This window comes from Salmo salar, chromosome ssa20 (genome assembly GCF_905237065.1).
Source record: "Salmo salar chromosome ssa20, Ssal_v3.1, whole genome shotgun sequence".
Taxonomy (NCBI): Eukaryota; Metazoa; Chordata; class Actinopteri; order Salmoniformes; family Salmonidae; genus Salmo; species Salmo salar.
The window spans coordinates 64,712,810-64,735,060 of NC_059461.1; the positions used below are offsets into that span (position 1 = coordinate 64,712,810).

General features: G+C 43.6%; 1 protein-coding gene across 4 annotated transcripts in view; it reads left to right on the forward strand.

Annotated features, from left to right (window-relative positions):
• Positions 1 to 22,251, forward strand: part of LOC106581175 (membrane-associated phosphatidylinositol transfer protein 3) — a 129,560-nt gene that overhangs the window by 101,630 nt on the left and 5,679 nt on the right. For 2 of the 4 annotated variants that reach the window (XR_001323030.2, XR_001323028.2), the window contains exons 13-19: positions 846 to 962; positions 15,681 to 15,797; positions 16,122 to 16,270; positions 16,576 to 16,725; positions 17,307 to 17,490; positions 17,977 to 18,105; positions 18,431 to 18,824. Coding sequence is in view for 1 of the 4 variants with exons in the window: in XM_014163053.2 (XP_014018528.1) it covers positions 846 to 962; positions 15,681 to 15,797; positions 16,122 to 16,270; positions 16,576 to 16,725; positions 17,307 to 17,490; positions 17,977 to 18,105; positions 18,431 to 18,757 (1,173 nt within the window). In the remaining 3 variants the exon portion in view is untranslated. Of the gene's footprint in view, positions 1 to 845; positions 963 to 15,680; positions 15,798 to 16,121; positions 16,271 to 16,575; positions 16,726 to 17,306; positions 17,491 to 17,976; positions 18,106 to 18,430; positions 19,413 to 22,251 lie in introns of those variants that run through there. The other 2 variants (XM_014163053.2, XR_001323032.2) reach the window with 2 other exon arrangements.

A 22,251-nucleotide genomic window follows, 5' to 3' on the forward strand; every position in this document is an offset into this window, starting at 1 on the left:
TTGGCCTATTTATTGCCTTACCTCCTTACTTCATTTGCACACATTGTATACAGATTTTTCTATTGTGTTATTGACTGTACGTTTGTTCATCTCATGTGTAACTCTGTGTTGTTGTTTTTGTTGCACTGCTTTGCTTTATCTTGGCCAGGTCGCAGTTGTAAATGAGAACTTGTTCTCAACTGGCCTACCTGGTTAAATAAAGGTTAAATAAATAAAAAAGGGTTCACACAAACTTACTGCCCTGGTCAAGTTTGAATTAAGTAAAATCAATCACCTTTTCTTATCATTGCTGTGTAGTAAGAGGTTGAAACTTAAAGTAGGATCTCATTAATGCAGTAATGGAGTTAAACTCCTTCTCTCATTGCAACCTGTCCTTTCCTCTCCTCTCCTCTTTGAAAACACATCATTAGCCCGGCTGTTTCATTAGCCTGGCTGCACATTGATTAGGCTAAAGACAGGTTCTTTTCTCTCAACTTCTGAGATGAAATGTACATGTAGTCCACTTCATAACGAATCATCCAAAGGCTAGCCTGTTAATACGCCTGAATCTTCCTCCTGACAAATGAGCTCCTGTTAGCAGCTGTGACAGTGTACGCCTCAAGATAATGACAGTCCCAGTTTCATTCTCTCTCAAGTGTGTTCGAGCACCAGAGGATGAGTATTCCATGTAATTGTTTTGTCTAGTGTATGTATGCCACTCCACTGATAAATGTGCATCAGGTGCCTAAATGTAGACTAGGGATTCTGTTTGAGAAGTGCCATCATACTGAGTGGACTAAGCAGGCGGTGGATTAATGAACCGTGTGTGTGTGTCCATGCTTGTGTGCTTGTGTGTGTTCATGCAGCTCATGCGATGCGACAGTGTTAAGACCCAGGAAGCTGACAGCAAGGACTCAGCCCCCTTCTCTCCATCTAGCCCACGGGAGAAGTGGCTTCGCAGGAGGACGCCTGTCAAACTGAGGGTGAGGAAACCAACATGAGTTATTCATGGAAGATAAAGGACAGTTCAGAAGGAAGTGTCAATATCACCTTTATCCCCACACTGGTTTCAATGGCTATGTCCTAAATGGCACCCTATTCACTATATAGTGTACAGTACTACTTTTGACCTGGGATAAAAGAAGTGCGCTATATAGAGAATAGGGTGCCATTTCAAATCAAATCAAACTTTATTTGTCACATGCGCCAAATATGACAGGTGTAGACTTTACCGTGAAATGCCTACTTACAAGCCCTTAACCAACAGTGCAGTTCAAGAAATGGAGTTAAGAAAATATTTACTAAATAAACTTAAGTAAAAAATATAATCAAATCAAAAAGTAACTGAAGAAAATTACCTAAAAATAACGAGGCTGTATACGGGGGTACCGGTACCGAGTCGGGGGTACAGGTTAGTCGAGGTAATTTGTAAAGTGACTACGCATAGATAATAAACAGCGAGAAGCAGCAGTGTAAAAACATAGGGGGTGGGGGGTCAATGTAAATAATCCGGGTGGCCATTTGATTAATTGTTCTGTTGTCTTATGGCTTGGGGGTAGAAGCTGTTAAGGAGCCTTTTGGTCCTAGACTTGGCACTCCGGTACCGCTTGCCGTGCGGTGTAGCAGAGAAAACAGTCTATGACTTGGGTGACTGGAGTCTTTGACAATTTTTATGACCTTCCTCTGACACCGCCTAGTACAGGGGTGGGCAACTCCATTCCTCGAGGACCTGATTGGTGTCACACTTTTTCTCCATCCCTACCAAACACAGCTGGTTAATCAAATTGCATTCTAAACTGAAGATCATGATTAGGTGATTATTGGAGTCAGGTGTGTTAGCTGGGGCAAAACTGTGACACCTATCAGGCCCTTCGAGGACTGGAAATGCCCACCCCTGGCCTTGAATATAGGTCCTGGATGTCAGGACGTTTGGCCCCAGTGATGTACTGGGCTGTACGCGCTACCCTCTATTGTACCTTATGGTCGGAGGTCGAGCAGTTGCCATACCAGGTGGTGATGCTCTCGATGGTGCAGCTGTATAACTTTTTGAGGATCTGGGGACCCATGCCAAATCTTTGTCTCCTGAGGGGGAAGAGGTGTTGTCGTGTCCTCTTCACAACTGTCTTGGTGTTTTTGAACCATGATAGTTTGTTGGTGAGGTAGACACCAAGGAACTTGAAACTCAAGACCTGCTCCAATTCAGCCCCATCAATGTTAGTGGGGGCCTGTTCGGCCCTCCTTTTCCTATAGTCCACGATCAGCTCCTTTGTCTTGCTCAAATTGAGGGAGAGGTTGTTGTCCTGGCACCACATGGCCAGGTCTCTGACCTCCTCCCTATAGGCTCTCTCATCGTTGTCGGTGATCAGGCCTACCACTGTTGTGTCGTCAGCAAACTTAATGATGGTGTTGGAGTCGTGGTTGGCCACGCTGTCGTGGGTGAACAGAGAGTGCAGGAGGGGACTAAGCATGCACCCCTGAGGGGCCCCAGTGTTGAGGATCAGCATGACAGATGTGTTGTTGCCTACCTTTACCACCTAGGGGCGGCCTGTCAGGAAGTCCAGGATCCAGTTGCAGAGGGAGGTGTTTAGTCCCAGGGACCTTAGCTTAGTGATGAACTTTGTGGGTACTATGCTGTTGAACGCTGAGCTGTAGTCAATGAACAGTATTCTCACATAGGTGTTCATTTTGTCCAGGTGGGAAAGGGAAGTAGGGTGTGTGATTAACATTGCGTCACCTGTGGATCTGTTGGGGCGGTATGCGAATTGGAGTGGGTCTAGGGTTTCCGGCATAATGGTGTTGATGTGAGTCATGACTAGCCTTTCAAAGCACTTCATGGCTAACATGAGTGCTATGGGGCGGTAATAATTTAGCCAGGTTACTTTCGCTTTCTTGGGCACAGGGACTATGGTGGTCTGTTTGAAAGTATTACAGACTTGGTCAGGGAGAGGTTGAAAATGTCAGTGAAGACACTTACGGAGTATGTGATCACGCAGTCGTCCAGAACAGCTGATGCTCTCATGCGTGCTTCAGTGTTACTTGCCACGAAGCGAGCATAAAAGGCATTTAGCTCGTCTGGTAGGCTCGCGTCACTGGGCAGCTTGCCGCTGGGTTTCCCTTTGTAGTCTGTAGTAGTTTTCAAACCCTGCCACATTCAATGAGCGTAAGAGTCGTTGTAGTAGGATTCAACTATAGTCCTGTATTGACGCTTTGCCTGTTTGATTGTTCATCACAGGGCATATCGGGATTTCTTATAAGTGTCCGAATTAGTGTCCCACTCCTTGAAAGCGGCAGCTCTACCCTTTAGCTCACTGCGGATGTTGCCTGTAATCCATGGCTTCTGTTTGGGGTATGTACGTATGGTCACTGTGGGGACGACGTCATCGTTGCACTTATTGATGAAGCCAGAGACTGATGTGGTGTACTCTTCAATGCCATCGGAAGAATCCCGGAACATATTCCAGTCTGCGCTAGCAAAACAGTCCTGTGGCTTAGCATCTGTGTCATCTGACCACTTCTTTATTGACCAAGTCACTGGTGCTTCCTACTTTAGTTTTTGCTTGTAAGCAGGAATCAGGAGGATAGAATTATGGTCAGATTTGCCAAATAGAGGGTGAGGGAGAGCTTTGTACGCGTCTCTGTGTGTGGAGTAAAGGTGGTCTAGAGTTTTTTTTCCTCTGGTTGCACATTTAACATGCTGGTAGAAATGAGGTAAAACGGATTTAAGTTTCCCTGCATTAAAGTCCTCGGCCTCTAGGAGTCCCACTTCTGGATGAGCATTTTCTTGTTTGCTTATGGCCTTATACAGATCGTTGATGCGTTCTTAGTCCCAGCATCGGTTTGTGGTGGTAAATAATATAGATGAGAACTCTCTTGGTAGATAGTGTGGTCTACAGTTTATCATGAGGTATTCTACCTCAGGCGAGCAATACCTCGAGACTTCTTTAATATTAGACATTGCGCACCAGCAGTTATTGACAAATAGACACACTCCCCCGCCCCTGGTCTTACCAGACGTAGCTACTCTGTCCTGCCGATGCACGGAGAAGCCAGCCAGTTCTATATTATCCATGTTGTTGTTTAGCCAAGTCTCGTGGAACATAAGATATTACAGTTTTGAATGTCTTGTTGGTAGGATAGTCTTAATCGTGGATTGTCCAGTTTGTTTTCCAATAATTGCACGTTGGCCAATAATACGGAGGGTAGTGGTGGTTTACCTACTCGTCTGCGAATTCTTTCAAGGCACTCCGCCCTCCTCCCCATTTTTCTGTCTTTTCTTCACGCGGTTGACAGGGTTTTTGCCTTGTCTCGACAAAGCAGTACATCCTTTGCGTCGGACTCGTTACATTTTTGTTTTTGTCCAGTTCAAGGTGAGTAATCGCGGTTCTGATGTCCAGAAGCCCTTTTCTGTCATAAGAGACGGTAGCATCAACATTATGTACAAAATTTGTTACAAACAATGTGAAAAAACTAACAAAATAGCGCAGTTGGTTAGGTGCCCATAAAACGGCAGCCAACCCTCATGCGCCTTTATCAATATATGGACAGACCCTACTCTATGTACTGGAGAAAGACACAGATTATATTCTGTTCAATCCCTGTATGAAGAAATTCCAATAAATATTTAATAATCTTTAGCTGAAATCTTCTTGAGACTTTCACATGTTTTCTAATTGAATCTCAGTCAGAGACAAAGGGATAAGGACGTGTGCGCATACACACACACACACACACACACAACACACACGCACGCAAGCACACACACAGTTACACAGGCACTCTTACCATCAGCTTTACACATCTTTTCACAGCTTTAATCATTTCTGCCTCAATAGCATTGGTCTCTTTTAGTTGAACCAAGAAATACACCAACACTGAATGGGCGAAGAGCTTCTGCAATCTTGTGAAATTGTTGCTTGTGTGTCAGTGTGTGGGCTGAGTCCTGAATGTCAGAAAAAACATGCTAGCACAACACCACAATTAACAGATACTCCAGCATAAAATACATTATGACTACTGCCAGGCTGAAAAGTCAGCTCAGTCTTTTTCTGGTCCATCTTTTAGTCACAGTATATTCAAAGGAAATAATTAAATAACAATGGGCTTTTGTCCAGTTATATTATGTACTGCGTGGCCAACTGGAACATATCTACATTTAAGGAAACTGGCCATAGGTTTTATTTTTGGACTGTGTCTTACATGCTCTGCTCCAGCCTCCAAGCCTGTGATCTGTCTCTTGTGTGGTGGTAGATGAGAGACAGCTGGAGGAGGAGCAGCTTGGAGAACATGACCTGAATATGATATGTGCTATAGCTGTATTGCTATACAGTCTCCTTGTGCCCGGTATAGACTTTATCTGGGCTCTGCCAGCTCATCCAGGGGATAGTGATACCCTGCCTGGTGTCAGTGATGCTGTGACTTCAGTTCACTCTCCTAGTAAGGGGCTCTTTGTCACTGATGTAGTGGGGCCACCGCTGTCTGTGCTGCTTCCTGAGCACCATTGTGACCAGTAAAACGGGGGTCTGCCTCTCCAACGTTCTCCATCTCCTCCTCTCAGTGTGTGTCTGAGGGCAAGGTGAACTCACCACTCATCCAGTGTGATAGCGATATATTCTGCTATTTTCCCATAAGACAGGCATTCATGCAGAGAGATTCAGCAGTGACCTGTAGCAGAGAAATGTGGTCACTGGCCTGATATTGGAATTAATCTGGCCTTTCAGCCTGTTCACAGCAGTAGACAGTGCTGCAGACGTGCCAGTGTGTAAAACTCTGTGTGTGTTTTTCCTGTGTGTGTGTGTGTGTGTGTGTGTGTGTGTGTGTGTGTGTGTGTGTGTGTGTGTGTGTGTGTGTGTGTGTGTGTGTGTGTGTGTGTGTGTGTGTGTGTGTGTGTGTCTAAGGCATGCTGAGATGCCACCGCTTCAGTTCGCATGGCTCGGAACTGGCGAGGATTAATTATTGACAAACTTAATCTGTTTACCTGCTTCATTAGATGACAATAACTGGTGTCCCAATATTCATGATACAGAGACTAACACATCACATCAGTCTACAACATTGGTTAGTGTGCTCAAACTAGGCTCATGGAGCTATGTTTTAAGAGTATTATGTAGCCTTTATACAGTTCTGCTGCATATGATGTGGTAGTTTATGTACAATAAACAATGTACCATTTGGTAAAACTGCGTATTTCTGTGACATCGAATATGCTCAGAAATGCCCAAAAAAGCACGTTAGGTTTCATTAGATACTTAGGCCTCTATTTTCGGCTTGCGTTAAGGGGGCGCAAGTTAGACAGTTTTAACTTGTAAAAGCCAGCACTCTGTCTATTTTCCAGCTCTGGTGCAGTTGGTTATGACATCAATTTTGCCAGCGGAAGTGCACAGTAGCCTAATCAGTTGCCTTTGACCAATGTTTTATTATATCACGAGCAGCTTAACAGTCAACAGGCATTCCTTTCTTTATATTGGACATCCATGCAGGTTGTTCTTCATTAGTCATATGTGCAATGCTCATTGAATGAAAGGTTTCAGCAACTGTAGGAAGTCTGTTTAGGAACATCAAGTTATTACAATAGACTGCTTATTGTTTTTCCTTTATCATTTTGTAAAAAAATTGCATCTTCCATTTTCATCTGTTGGACTGAACTGTCAAATCTCGGGAATTCCGATTACTGTCCTTGGTGCTGTATCCACTTGTAGCCTAGGCTATTTGCCTGTTTGTTTGTTTACCTTTTACATGGCAAAGTCACTAACAGGCCATATCAATGGCGATGGTAGGCTTATCTCATAACGTTTGGGCAATGTCCAATTGTCCATGGCTTGAACATGCAGTGCATTTTCGAATAGCGAATGCAATGTGTGTAGTGGAATATTTCCATGTTGAAGTCAATAACAAAACTAGATAGGCTACATGTTTGTTATAACTAGGCCTATTATAGGATTACTGTATACTATTTAATAAACTATCTTCAATTGATAAGACAAACATCCATGCCTCCTGCCAAAGAGCCCTTAGGCCTACTCTACTGTTCAAAAGTTTGGGGTCACTTTGAAATGTCCTTGTTTTTGAAAGAAAAGCAATTTTTTTGTCCATTAAAATAACATAAAATTGATCAGAACAGTGTAGACATTGTTAATGTTGTAAATGAATATTTTAGCTGGAAGCGGCAGATTTTTTATGGAATATCTACATAGGCGTACAGAGGCCCATTATCAGCAACCTTCACTCCTGTGTTCCAATGGCACGTTGTGTTAGCTAATCCAAGTTTATCATTTAAAAGGCTAATTGATCATTAGAAAACCCTTTTGCAATTATGTTAGCACAGCTGAAAACTGTTGTTCTGACTTGTTGAGTATCTGGAGCATCAGCATTTGTGGGTTCAATTACAGGCTCAAAATGGCCAGAAACAAAGGGCTTTACTATGAAATTCGTCAGTCTATTCTTGTTCAAAGAAATGAAGGCTATTCCATGCAAGACATTTTCAAGAAACTGAAGATCTCATACAACGCTGTGTACCAGTCCCTTCACAGAACAGCGCAAACTGGCTCTAACCAGAATAGAAAGAGGAGTTGGAGGCCCCGGTGCACAACTGAGCAAGAGGACAAGTACATTAGAGTGTCTAGTTTGAGATACAGACGCCTCACAAGTCCTCAACTGGCAGCTTCATTAAATAGTACCCGCAAAACACCAATCTCAACGTCAACAGTGAAGAGGCAACTCCGGGATGCTGGCCTTCTAGGCAGAGTTGCATAGAAAAAGCCATATCTCAGACTGGCCAATAAAAAGAAAAGATTAAGATGGACAAAAGAGCACAGACACTGGACAGAGGAACTCTGGCTAGAAGGCCAGCATCCCAGAGTCGCCTCTTCACTGTTGACTTGGATTAGCTAACACAACGTGCCATTGGAACACAGGAGTGATGGTTGCTGATAATGGCCTCTGTATGCCTATGTAGATATTCCATAAAGAATCAGCTGTTTCCAGCTACAATAGTCATTTACAACATTAACAATGTCTTCACTGTTTTTCAGATCAATTTGATGTTATTTTAATGGACAAAAAAATGCTTTTCTTTCAAAAACAAGGACATTAGTGTAGTGTATGTGTGCACACATTGCCTTATGCTCATGTAACGAGAGATGTGATTTATGATGCTTTTGACCCGATCATATTTAGAAATATAGTTGTTGTTTTAAAAAACAGATTGATTGTATTCTGTTTAATTTGATTAAAAAAATCTAACTTACTAGAAAGATTCACCATCCATGGGTTTATGTTGAGAAAACGTTCATGATAACGTTCAATGTAATTTCATCTGCAAATAAGTGCAAATCTGATCTGTAAGATGGTTTCATGATGTTTATAAAACATTACATTTTGGAGCAGTATAACATTACATTCCCTGTTTCTCTTTATATTGGATCTTTATCCAGCTCCTGTGAGAAGTTTTGATGTGCGTAAAACCCATATTCTGAATTGCCTTGTCTGTATTATAAGCCCACGAGGAGCAATTATGGTGCCTGTAACTTTATTTAAACATAGCCTATTTAAAAGAAGTTGTTGCTTATTTTTTTAAATTTGAATTATACTCTTTTTAGGCCTTATCAATAGCCTAGTGAATTTAATCTTGCTTATTGGCCACCCCTATTTAGCCCATATTTAGTAAATATGGGGCAGGTTATTTAACGAACTAGGCTATAGCGGACTAACATTCAATCAATCAATCAATCAAATTGATTTATAAAGCCCTTCTTACGTCAGCTGATGTCACAAAGCAAGCAATGAAGGTGTAGAAGCACGGTGGCTAGGAAAAACTCCATAGAAAGGCCAGAACCTAGGAAGAAACCTATAGAGGAACCAGGCTATGAGGGGTGGCCAGTCCTCTTCTGGCTGTGCCGGGTGGAGATTATAACAGAACATGGCCAAGATGTTCAAATGTTCATAGATGACCAGCAGGGTCAAATAATAATAATAATCACAGTGGTTGTAGAGGGTGCAACAGGTCAGCACCTCAAGAGTAAATGTCAGTTGGCTTTTCATAGCCGATCATTCAGAGTATCTCTACCCCTCCTGCTGTCTCTAGAGAGGTGAAAACAGCAGGTCTGGGACAGGTAGAACATCTGGGGAGGGAGAGAGAGACGGAGAGAGAGAGAGAGAGAGAGAGAGAGAGAGAGAGAGAGAGAGAGAGAATACTTAAATTCACACAGGACACTGGATAAGACACAAGAAATACTCCAGATTTAACAGACTGACCCTAGCCCCCAACGCATAAATACTGGAGGCTGAGACAGGAGGGGTCGGGAGACACTGTGGCCCCGTCCGACGATACCCCCGGACAGGGCCAAACAGGCAGGATATAACCCACCCACTTTGCCAAAGCACAGCCCCCACACCACTAGAGGGATATCTTCAACCACCAACTTACCATACTTACTATACTTGAGACAAGGCCAAGTATAGCCCACGAAGATCTCCCCCACGGCACAACCCAAGGGGGTGCGCCAACCCTGACAGGAAGACCACGTCAGTGACTCAACCCACTCAAGTGACGCACCCCTCCTAGGGATGGCATGGAAGAGCACCAGTAAGCCAGTGACTCAGCACCTGTAATAGGGTTTGAGGCAGAGAATCCTAGTGGAGAGAGGGGAACTGACCAGGCAGAGACAGCAAGGGCGGTTCGTTGCTCCAGTGCCTTTCCGTTCACCTTCACACTCCTGGGCCAGACTACACTCAATCATAGGACCTACTGAAGAGATGGGTCTTCAATAAAGACTTAAAGGTTGAGACCGAGTCTGCGTCTCTCACATGGAGAGGCAGACCATTCCATAAAAATGGAGCTCTATAGGAGAAAGCCATGCCTCCAGCTGTTTGCTTAGAAATTCTAGTGACAGTAAAGAGGCCTGCGTCTTGTGACCATAGCGTACATGTAGGTATGTACGGCAGGACCAAATTGGAAAGATAGGTAGGAGCAAGCCCATGTAATGCTTTGTAGGTTAGCAGTAAAACCTTGAAATCAGCCCTTGCCTTAACAGGAAGCCAGTGTAGAGAGGCTAGCACTGGAGTAATATGATCAATTTTTGGGGTTCTAGTCAAGATTCTAGCAGCCGTGTTTAGCACTAACTGAAGTTTATTTAGTGCTTTATCCGGGTAGCCAGAAAGTAGAGCATTGCAGTAGTCTAACCTAGAAGTGACAAAAGCATGGATTAATTTTTCTGCATCATTTTTGGACAGAAAGTTTTTTCAATGTTAAGTAGATGGAAAAAAGCTATCCTTGAAACAGTCTTGATATGTTCGTCAAATGAGAGATCAGGGTCCAGAGTAACGCCGAGGTCCTTCACAGTTTTATTTGAGACGATTATACAACCATCAAGATTAATTGCCAGATTCAACAGAAGATCTCTTTGTTTCTTGGGACCTAGAACTAGCATCTCTGTTTTGTCTGAGTTTAAAAGTAAAACATTTGCCACCATCCACTTCCTTATGTCTGAAACACAGGCTTCCAGGGAGGGCAATTTTAGGGCTTCACCATGTGTCATCGAAATGTACAGCTGTGTGTCATCCGCATAGCAGTGAAAGTTAACATTATGTTTCCGAATGACATCACCAAGAGGTAAAATATATAGTGAAAACAATAGTGGTCCTAAAACGGAGCCTTGAGGAACACCTACATTTACAGTTGATTTGTCAGAGGACAAACCATCCACAGAGACAAACTGATATATTTCCAAAAGATAAGATCTAAACCAGGCCTGAACTTGTCCGTATAGACCAATTTGGGTTTCCAATCTCTCCAAAAGAATGTGGTGATCGATGATATCAAAAGCAGCACTACAGTCGTGGCCAAAAGTTTTGAGAATGACACAAATATGAATTTTCACAAAGTCTGCTGCCTCACTTTATATGATGGCAATTTGCATATACTCCAGAATGTTATGAAGAGTGATCAGATGAATTGCAATTAATTGCAAAGTCCCTCTTTGCATTGAAAATGAACTGAATCCCCCCAAAAAAATTCCACTGCATTTCAGCCCTGCCACAAAAGGACCAGCTGACATCATGTCAGTGATTCTCTCGTTAACACAGGTGTGAGTGTTGACAAGGCTGGAGATCACTCTGTCATGCTGATTGAGTTTGAATAACAGACTGGAAGCTTCAAAAGGAGGGTGGTGCTTGGAATCATTGTTCTTCCTCTGTCAACCATGGTTGCCTGCAAGGAAACACGTGCCGTCATCATTGCTTTGGACATAAAGGGCTTCACAGCCAAGGATATTGCTACCAGTAAGATTGCACCTAAATCAACCATTTATCGGATCATCAAGAACTTCAAGGAGAGCGGTTAAATTGTTGTGAAGAAGGCTTCAGGGCGCCCAAGAAAGTCCAGCAAGCGCCAGGACCGTCTCCTAAAGTTGATTCAGCTGCGGGATCGGGGCACCACCAGTACAGAGCTTGCTCAGGAATGGCAGCAGGCAGGTGTGAGTGTATCTGCACGCACAGTGAGGCGAAGACTTTTGGAGGATGGCCTGGTGTCAAGAAGGGCATCAAAGAAGCCACTTCTCTCCAGGAAAAACATCAGGGACAGACTGATATTCTGCAAAAGGTACAGGGATTGGACTGCTGAGGACTGGGGTAAAGTCATTTTCTCTGATGAATCCCCTTTCCGATTGTTTGGGGCATCTGAAAAAAAGCTTGTCTGGAGAAGACAAGGTGAGCGCTACCATCAGTCCTGTGTCATGCCAACAGTAAAGCATCCTGAGACCATTCATGTGTGGGATTGCTTCTCCGCCAAGGGAGTGGGCTCACTCACAATTTTGCCTAAGAACACAGCCATGAATAAAGAATGGTACCAACACATCCTCCGAGAGCAACTTCTCCCAACCATCCAGGAACAGTTTGGTGACGAACAATGCCTTTTCCAGCATGATGGAGCATCTTGCCATTAGGCCAAAGTGATAACTAAGTGGCTCGGGGAACAAAACATCGATATTTTGGGTCCATGGCCAGGAAACTCCCCAAAACTTAATCCCATTGAGAACTTGTGGTCAATCCTCAAGAAGCGGGTGGACAAACAAAACCCCACAAATTCTGACAAACTCCAAGCACTGATTATGCAACAATGGGCTGCCATCAGTCAGGATGTGGCCCAGAAGTTCATTGACAGCCTGCCAGGGCGGATTGCAGAGGTCTTGAAAAAGAAGGGTCATCTCTGCAAATATTGACTCTCTTTGCATCAACTTCATGTAATTGTCAATAAAAGCCTTTGACACTTATGAAATGCTTGTAATTATACTTCAGTATTCCATAATAACATCTGACAAAAATATCTAAAGACACTGAAGAAGCAAACTTTGTGGAAATTAATATTTGTGTCATTCTCAAAACTTTTGGCCACAACTGTAAGGTCTAGGAGCACGAGGACAGATGCAGAGCCTCGGTCTGACGCCATTAAAAGGTAATTTACCACCTTCACAAGTGCAGTCTCAGTGCTATGATGGGGTCTAAAACCAGACTGAAGTGTTTCGTATACATTGTTTGTCTTCAGGAAGGCAGTGAGTTGCTGCGCAACAGCTTTTTCTAAATTGTTTCAAAGATTTTTGATAGGAATTGGAGATTCAATATAGGCCGATAGTTTTTTATATTTTCTGGGTCAAGGTTTGGCTTTTTCAAGAGAGGCTTTATTACTGCCACTTTTAGTGAGTTTGGTACACATCCGGTGGATAGAGAGCTGTTTATTATGTTCAACATAGGAGGGCCAAGCACAGGAAGCAGCTCTTTCAGCAATTTAGTTGGAATAGGGTCCAGTATGCAGCTTGAAGGTTTAGAGGCCAGGATTATTTTCTTCAACGTGTCAAGAACTTGAGTGTCTCTCTTGATCATAGTTCCTGCAGACTCAGGACAACTGAGCTTTGGAGGAATACACAGATTTAAAGAGGAGTCCGTATTTTGCTTTCTAATGATCATGATCTTTTCCTCAAAGAAGTTCATGAATTTATCACTGCTGAAGTGAAAGCCATCCTCTCTTGGGGAATGCTGCTTTTTAGTTAGCTTTGTGACTGTATAAAAAATATATTTTGGATTGTTCTTATTTTCCTCAATTAAATTGGAAAAATAGGATAATCGAGCAGCAGTGAGGGCTCTTCGATACTGCACGGTACTGTCTTTCCAAGCTAGTCGGAAGACTTCCAGTTTGGTGTAGCACCATTTCCGTTCCAATTTTCTGGAAGCTCGCTTCAGAGCTCGGGTATTTTCTGTATACAAGGGAGCTAGTTTCTTACGACAAATGTTTTTGGTTTTTATGGGTGTTACTGCATCTAGGGTATTGCGCAAGGTTAAATTGAGTTCCTCAGTTAGATGGTTAACTGATTTGTGTAATCTGACGTCCTTGGGTAGGTGGAAGGAGTCTGGAAGGGCATCTAGGAATCTTTGGGTTGTCCGAGAATTCATAGCATGGCTTTTGATGATCCTTGGTTAGGGTCTGAGCAGATTATTTGTTGTGATTGCAAACGTAATAAAATGGTGGTTCGATAGTCCAGGATTATGAGGAAAAACATTAAGATACACAACATTTATTCCACGGGACAAAACTAGGTCCAGAACATGACTGTGGCAGTGAGTAGGTCCGGAGACATGTTGGACAAAACCCACTGAGTCGATGATGGCTCTGAAAGCCTTTTGGAGTGGGTCTGTGGACTTTTCCATGTGAATATTAAGGTCACCAAAAATGTGAATATTATCTGCAATGACAACAAGGTCCGATAGGAATTCATTTTTAGATGTGAGATATCACAATCTCTTTCAATAGTGGCAGGAGTGGAGGAGGTCTATATTCCAGTGAGACTGCTAAGGCGAACACTGCCATGTTTAGTTTTGCCCAACCTAGATCGAGGCACAGGCACAGTCTCAATGGGGATAGCTGAGCTGACTACACTGACTGTGCTAGTGGCAGACTCCACTAAGCTGGCAGGCTGGCTAACAGCCTGCTGCCTGCACCCTATCTCATTGTGGAGCTAGGGGAGTTAGAGCCCTGTCAATGTTCGTAGATGAGATGAGAGCACCCCTCCAGCTAGGATGGAGTCCGTCACTCCTCAACAGGCCAGGCTTGGTCCTGTTTGTGGGTGAGTCTCAGAAAGAGGGCCAATTATCTACAAATTCTATCTTTTGGGAGGGGCAGAAAACAGTTTTCAACCAGCAATTGAGTTGTGAGACTCTGCTGTAGAGCTCATCACTCCCCCTAACTGGGAGGGGGCCAGAGACAATTACTCGATGCCGACACATCTTTCTAGCTGATTTACACGCTGAAGCTATGTTGCACTTGGTGACCTCTGACTGTTTCATCCTAACATTGAATTGGAGTGACAATACAATACGTAAATACATAACTTGAAGCAAACATATATTTATCCATGGAGCACGTTCTGATTGTCCAGTGAGGTGTCAAGCCTCGACACACCCACAACTTGTTTATTCATAAAAACTCAGCCCTTACGCACCACCAGCTACTGCTCCCATAATTCCGGTTTTGAAAATAGCAAAAAATATTTCTGACACAACCCTGAACCTATAATGCTACCGCCAGTGAAAAATGTACCATTGCATTAGGTTTGTTCAAATAGAGCCCTTAATGTACATACGCTACTGCACCACAACCCTTACAAATGGCCCTTTAAGTGTTCCTGAAAGTTTCCTTTAGTCAAACCCGTCCCCAATTACTCTATCACCAACCACCTGTGGTTATGACTGAGGTAATGCAGCATGGCATCACTGTAACATAGCCAGGGAATTACATCTGCAAACTCCTCTACTTTAATTTCCTATTAAAATCCCACCAGCTCAGCAATAAAGTTGTTTTATGTCCCAAATGGCACGCTATTCTCTATGTATTGCACTACTTTTGACTAGCCATATGGGCCCTAGTCAAAAGTAGTGTGCACTACATATTGAATAGGGTGTCTTTTGGGATGCCTTCATAGAGTTAGAGGATTTGTCCTTAGCTCAGCTCAGTTAGGGTTATTCATCCTGCTCTTTGAAATGAGATGTAGTGAAGGGGAACCAGAAGCACACTCCTACTGTAGCCAGGGGTTCATGGAGATTTGACAGCCTCTTTTGGTAAGGTCCTGTAGTGCACATTTCTTCTGAGACTCATTCGCCACACATCTCAAATGTGATGCATCGCATCAAAACAGGGAAAAATGGAAAAGTAGGGCTGTTTGCCATCGTTCCTTTGACATCCCATTCTGCCGATGTAAACACTACGTCTGAAGAGGAGTGATGCAGAAAGTAATGAAAGACAAATGTGTAGCCCCAAATGGCACCCTATTCCCTTTATAGTGCATTACATTTGACCAGAGATCATGGTCTCTGGTCAAAGTAGTGCACTATATAGATAGTACTCTTCGAAAAAGGGTTCCAAAAAGGTTATTCGGCTCTCCCCATAGGACAACCCTTTTTGGATCCAGGTAGAACCCTTTTTAGTTCCAGGTACAACCCTTTTTGGTTCAATGTAGAACCGTCTGTGGAAAGGGTTATACATAGAACCCAAAAGAGTTCAACCGGGAACCAAACGGGTTCTACTTGGAACGAAAAATGGTTATTCAAAGGATTCTCCATTTAGGTTCTAGATAGCATCTTTTTTCTAAGAGTGTAGGGTTCCATTTGGGATGCATACAAACCCAAAGAGAAGTGACAGTAAATTGCTTCTCCTCATGCAGAATGTGACTGGCAACCACAGGGTGAATGATGTCATCACCACAGAGGAGGGACCACAGACTCTGGTTGGTCGGTTCATGTATGGCCCCTTGGACATGGTGACTCTGACTGGAGAGAAGGTGACGACACCACACAACATGCCTCAGCAATAAACATTATTAATTAAAAGTGTCTGCATGTCAATAAAGATTAACCCATATTGCTCTGACGAAGGATCTTGCTCCTGAACCTTTTTGCATAATTTGCAAACACTAGTTGCACTATTTACAACACTATAGTTGCAACTCTTTTAAAAGTGTCTGCGTGTCAATAAAGTTAAATTGATACTTCTCTTAAAGTGAGTGGTCTGACAAAGGAATTTCCTTTGACAGACATCAACACTAAAGTTTATTGCTGCCCTGAACCTTATAATCTTATCATGAATCTATCTTGTCCTCTCGCAGGTGGACATTCTCCTAATGACCCAGCCCCAGTCCGGCCGCTGGGTCCACTTTGACACAGAGGTGACCACCAGTAGTGGCAGAGTGGTCTACACCATCCCCAAGAGCAAGAAGCTGGCAACCGGGGTCTACCCTATCAAAATGGTGGTCAAGTAATCAAACAGATACTTTTTATTCCTTATTAAGACGCAACCACAGCATGTTTGTTACAGTATGTTAGAGGTTCTGTCAATAATGAAATGGATGTGGGTTGGGACGAGTTCCCATGAAAGTGGAGGAGTACTGAATTCAATTACGGCACATATCAGTGATGGAGGTAAAGTACTGTGAAGCTCTAACAGGGTACTCACAGGTTGTTGAATAACAAGGAGCCCCAGAGGTGCTGCTGCTGTGAATTACCACCATACCTATTAATCATCCTCCCCCCTCTCCCCTCTCTTTTCCTCGCTCTCCCCAGGGGAGATCAGACGAGTGCGGAGGCCTATCTGACGGTGCTGCCCAGGGGGATGGAGTGTGTGGTATTCAGCATCGATGGCTCCTTCGCTGCTAGCGTCTCCATCATGGGCAGCGACCCTAAAGTCCGTCCCGGAGCTGTGGACGTAGTCAGGTAACTGATGCCTCCAAGTGTGTGTGCGTGCGTGCAATTGTTTGTGTGTATGTTTGTGAATGTGCCTTCCAGCTTTTGTTTGATTAAGGAGCAGTTCAAGCAGAGAGAAATTATTAATGGAATGAAAATGAGCTAAATTGCAAAATATTATCCTTTTATTTTGTCACATTAAAGGGAGTTTGAAGGAAGTTGCTAAATAGCATTAGCGCAATTGCTAACTAGCATTAGCGCAATGACTGGAAGTCTACATAAAAAGCTGTAGACTTCCAGTCATTGCACTAATGCTAGTTAGCACGGGTTTGCAAAACTACCTCTAACGTCCTTCATACTGGACACAGATACATAGCAAATGTCTCCACAAGTTAATCTGCCTCTGGGGAAGTAGATAAAGGGCTTCATTGTAAAAAAAATCCTGTAGTATCCCTTTAATACATGAAGGGAGAAAACAAACACTAAAAATATGAAAAAAATATCAAAATAAATCATAAATCTCAGAGGAATATTATTGATGTCAATCTGTCGTTATATTCAGTGAAAACGATAATTCTCAGAGCAATGTATCTATTTATCTTTGTGTCCAGACACTGGCAGGACCTGGGCTATCTTATCATCTACATCACAGGGAGGCCAGACATGCAGAAGCAGCGTGTGGTGTCATGGCTGTCCCAACACAACTTCCCCCAGGGCATGATATTCTTCTCTGAGGGCCTGGTCCACGACCCACTGAGACAGAAAACCATCTTCCTCAGGAACCTAGTGCAGGAGGTACAATACCTTCATAATACTGTGGATCTCTTTTTCTTTCTACCTCGACTCCTTCTCTTCGTGTATGTCTCTTGCTCTTTTTCTTCCTCACTTTCTCTCTCTCACCCTCTATATGTCTCTCACTCTCTTTTGTCTCTCCCTTTCTCTCTCTCTCTTTCTCTCTCTCTCTTCTTCCCCTATTTCTCACGCACACTTCTTTGGTTCTCACATTGACATTGACTTTGTAGACACAGTATAATCTCTGGTCGCACTGCATGAAAGTGCCAAACCCATCATCAAGTGTTACTTCCCTCCCTCTCTCTCTTTCTTTCTTTCTCTATCTCTCTCTTGCTCCCTACATCCCTCTCTCTCTCTCTTTCTTTCTTTCTTTCTTTCTTTCTTTCTTTCTTTCTTTCTTTCTTTCTTTCTGTCTTTCTTTCTTTCTCTCTCTCTCGCTTTCCCTCTCTGTCTCTCTTTCTCTCTCTCTCTCTTCTCTCTCTCTGCCAGTGTCACATTAAGATCAACTCAGCCTATGGCTCCATGAAGGACATCTCCGTGTACAACATGCTGGGTCTGAGTCCTTCCCAGATTTATATTGTGGGCAGGCCTTCCAAGAAGTACCAGAATCAATGCCAGGTAGACATCAGGGGACTGTACACTCTTCTACTTTTCTTTAACGATCAAGCTAATGGCATTGATTCGCTAATAGTTATCGATCGTGTTTTGATGTATCTATTCCGGTCTGTCTTTCCTGTCACTCTCCATCTCTATCTACCTGTTTAGTCTTCTATTCTTTTATCTAACATGACCACTCTCACTAACTGTCTCGTTCTCTCTCTCTCTCTCTCTCTCTCTCTCTCTCTCTCTCTCTCTCTCTGCACTCTCCTACTCTCTCTCGCACTCTCTCTCTCTCTCTCTCTCTCTCTCTCTCTCTCTCTCTCTCTCTCTCTCTTTCCCATAGTTCCTAAGTGATGGCTATGCAGTGCACCTCTCCTCACTGCAGTTTGGCCACCGGGCCAGACCCAAGAAGCTTTCCTCAGTACGCATGGTCCTGAAGAAAGGCTCCTTCGGCCTCACTGCCAAACCTGACTTCCTGTGTAAACGCACCCACCTGAGGAGAACTATGTCTGTCCAACACCCTGATCCTCCCTGCACCCCCAACCCCAAGCCTGAGCGGGCCCAGAGCCAACCAGAGTCTGACCAGGACCCCGGGGGAGGAGGAGGAGGGGGCGGCGGCCATGGTGTCTGGGGGCGTGCCTCCATGCACCGTGGAGACACGACACCCTGACGGACAGAGAGAGATGGAGGGAGGATGGAAGAGGAGGAGGACAGGGGTCTCAGTGTCCAGGGTCAAGGTGAACATTCAGACTTAAATGGCTTAAATTGCCCTATATTATACTCCTAGAACTATATGATCATACCATCTCTCTATAATAGCAACACACTGAAAATATCCCCCCAGAACCTGTTTCTGTGTTGGTGTACTTGAGGCTGTGAAAATACCTTGTTCCCTTTTCCATTGTGTAATTTGTGTAGAGTTTACTGCAGCATATTGGCAATTATGTAATGTGAATAAATTATTCATTTAGAATAATTTAGATATTGACTTTTGGCTCTTCAGCATTGTGGCCTAAGCCTTTGATATCATAAGGCTTTGTAAAGTTTTGACTCCAACACAGATTGATTTGCTTTGCTCGTATTGTACTCTAGTGCAGTCAATAAATGTTCACCTTGATTTTGTTATGTTTTGTGGTGTGATATACAAGGGTCATCACAGCTGGAATAGGATCTGCAGATGGCTTGATTTTAATTATTATAATTTGTTTTACTTTACCCCTTTTTCCCCCCGATTTCGTGGTATTCAATTGGGAGTTATAGTCTTGTCTCATCGCTGCAACTCTCGTACAGACTCAGGAGAGGCGAAGGTCGAGAGCCATGTTTCCTCCGAAACACAACTCAACCAAGCCGCACTGCTTCTTGACACAATGGAAGCCAGCCACACCAATGTGTCAGAGGAAACACCGTACACCTAGCGACCTTGTCAGCGTGCATGCACCCGGCCCGCCACAGGAGTCGCTAGAGCGCGATGTGACAAGGACATCCCTGCCAGCCAAACCCTCCCCTAACCCAGGCGACGCTGGGCCGATTGTGCGCCGCCCCATGGGTCTCCCAGTCGCGGCCGGCTGCGACAGAGCCTGGACTCGAGCCAGGATCTCTAGTGGCACAGCAAGCAACTGCGATGCAGTGCCTTAGACCACTGCGCCACTCGGGAGGCCCAGACATTATGATTTATACAGCTAAACAAAATAATAATAATAACAGCTTTACTGTCTGAGACAAGGAGAGAGGGGCAGAGAAGACAGAGATGGAACGGGAGAGAGATTTAAACGCAGTAAGTGAAACATGGAGAGAGAGACTGCAGTCAGAAAAATGGAGAGAGATGAAAGAGAGCGAGAGATGGAGAAAGAAAGCATGCAGGAAGATATATAGAGAGGGGGAGAGCAGACAGAGAGAAACGGAGAGAGAGCAGAGATCAGCCTGTATACTCCCTCATAAATATTCATTCAGGAACCTGAGGTAGCTGTGCTATTATTAGGAACAGTTCCTTTATTTTCAAAGCCCACTGCCTCCTATTTTCCCATTTAACAGAGCCGAATAGAGGGCCTGCTGAGCTACAACTGGAGTGTCCAGTCAAGCACGAAATCCACTCATTTCTAGATTTGGGAATAGTGTTTCTGCAATTAAGGAGATTGGAGCATGGGTACTGTGTCACTTCAGTGGGCCTGTAGGAACTAATCTACACTGAACAAAAATAGTCATGGGAAATGTCAGGTGTATAGGATAATTCACTGTTCACTTACAGTGCATTCGGAAAGTATTCAGGCCCCTTCCCTTTTTCCACGTTTTGTTACGTTACAGCCTTATTCTAAAATGTATTAAATATAATTTTTTCTTCATCAATCTAAACACAATACCCCATAATGACAAAGCGCAAACAGGTTTTTAGAAATTTGAGCAAATGTATTAAAATGTAAAAACAGAAATACTTTATTTACATAAGTATTCAGACCCTTTGCTATGAGACTCAAAATACTTTATTTACTTAAGTAGTCAGACCCTTTGCTATGAGACTCAAAATTTAGCTCAGGTACATCCTGTTTCAATTTTCATCCTTGAGATGTTTCAACAACTTGATTGGAGTCCACTTGTGGTAAATTCAATTGATTGAACATGATTTGGAAAGTCACACACCTGTCTATATAACATCCCACAGTTGTCAGTGCAAAAGCCAAGCCATGAGGTCGAAGGAATTGTCCCCAATTTATTTTTGCTGCGTTGAAGGTCCCAAAGTACACAGTGTGCCTCCATCATTCCTGAATGGAAGAAGTTTAGAACCACCAAGACTCTTCCTAGAGCTGGCCGCCCGGCCAAACTGAGCAATCGGGGGAGAAGGGCCTTGGTCAGGGAGGTGACCAAGAACCCGATCGTCACTCTGACAAAGCTCCGGAGTTACTCTGTGGAGATGGGAGATCCTTCCTGAAGGACAACCATCTCTGCAACACTCCACAAATCAGGCATTTATGGTAGACTGCCCAGACAGAAGCCACTCCTCAGTAAAAGGCACATGACAGCCCGCTTGGAGTTTGCCAAAAGGCACATAAAGGACTATAAGACCATGAAAAACAAGATTCTCTGGTCTGATGAAACCAAAATTAAACTCTTTGGCCTGAATGCTAAGCTTCATATCTGGAGGAAACCTGGCACCATCCCTATGGTGAAGAATGGTGGTGGCATCATCATGCTGTGGGGGTGTTTACAGCGGCAGGGACTGGGAGACTAGTCAGGATCGAGCGAAAGATGACCGGAGAAAAGTATAGAGAGATCCTTAATGAAAACCTGCTCCAGAGCTCTCAGGACCTCAGACTGGAGTGTAGGTTCACCTTCCAACAGGACAACGACCCTAAGCACAGCCAATACAAAGCAGGAGTGGCTTAGGGACAAGTCTCTGAATGTCCTTCAGTGGCCCAGCCAGAGCCCAGACGAACCCGATCGAACATCTTTGGAGAGACCTGAAAATAGCTGTGCAGCGACACTCCCCATCCAACCTGACAGAGCTTGAGAGGATCTGCGGAGAAGAATGGGAGAAACTCCCCAAATAAAGGTGTGCCAAGCTTGTAGCGTCATACCCAATAAGACTCAAGGCTGTAATCTCATGTAAATTATGTAAATGTGTTATATTTCAGTTTTTTATTTTATATACAGTTGAAGTCGGAGGTTTACATACACTTAGGTTGGAGTCATTAAAACTCGTTTTTCAACCACTCCACACATTTCTTGTTAACAAACTATAGTTTTGGCAAGTCGGTTAGGACATCTACTTTGTGCATGAGACAAGTAATTTTTCCAACAATTGTTTACAGACAGATTTTTTCACTTATAATTTACTGTATCACAATTCAAGTGGGTCAGAAGTTTACATACACTAAGTTGACTGTGCCTTTAAACAGCTTGGAAAATTGGCTTTAGAAGCTTCTGATAGGCTAAATTATATAATTTGAGTCAATTGGAGGTGTACCTGTGGATGTCTTTCAAGGCCTACCTTCAAACTCAGTGCCTCTTTGCTTGACATCATGGGAAAATCAAAAGAAATCAGCCAAGATCTCATAAAAAAATTGTAGACCATCACAAGTCTGGTTCATCCTTGGGAGCAATTTCCAAACGCCTGAAGGTACCACGTTCATCTGTACAAACAATAGTACGCAAGTATAAACACCATGGGAC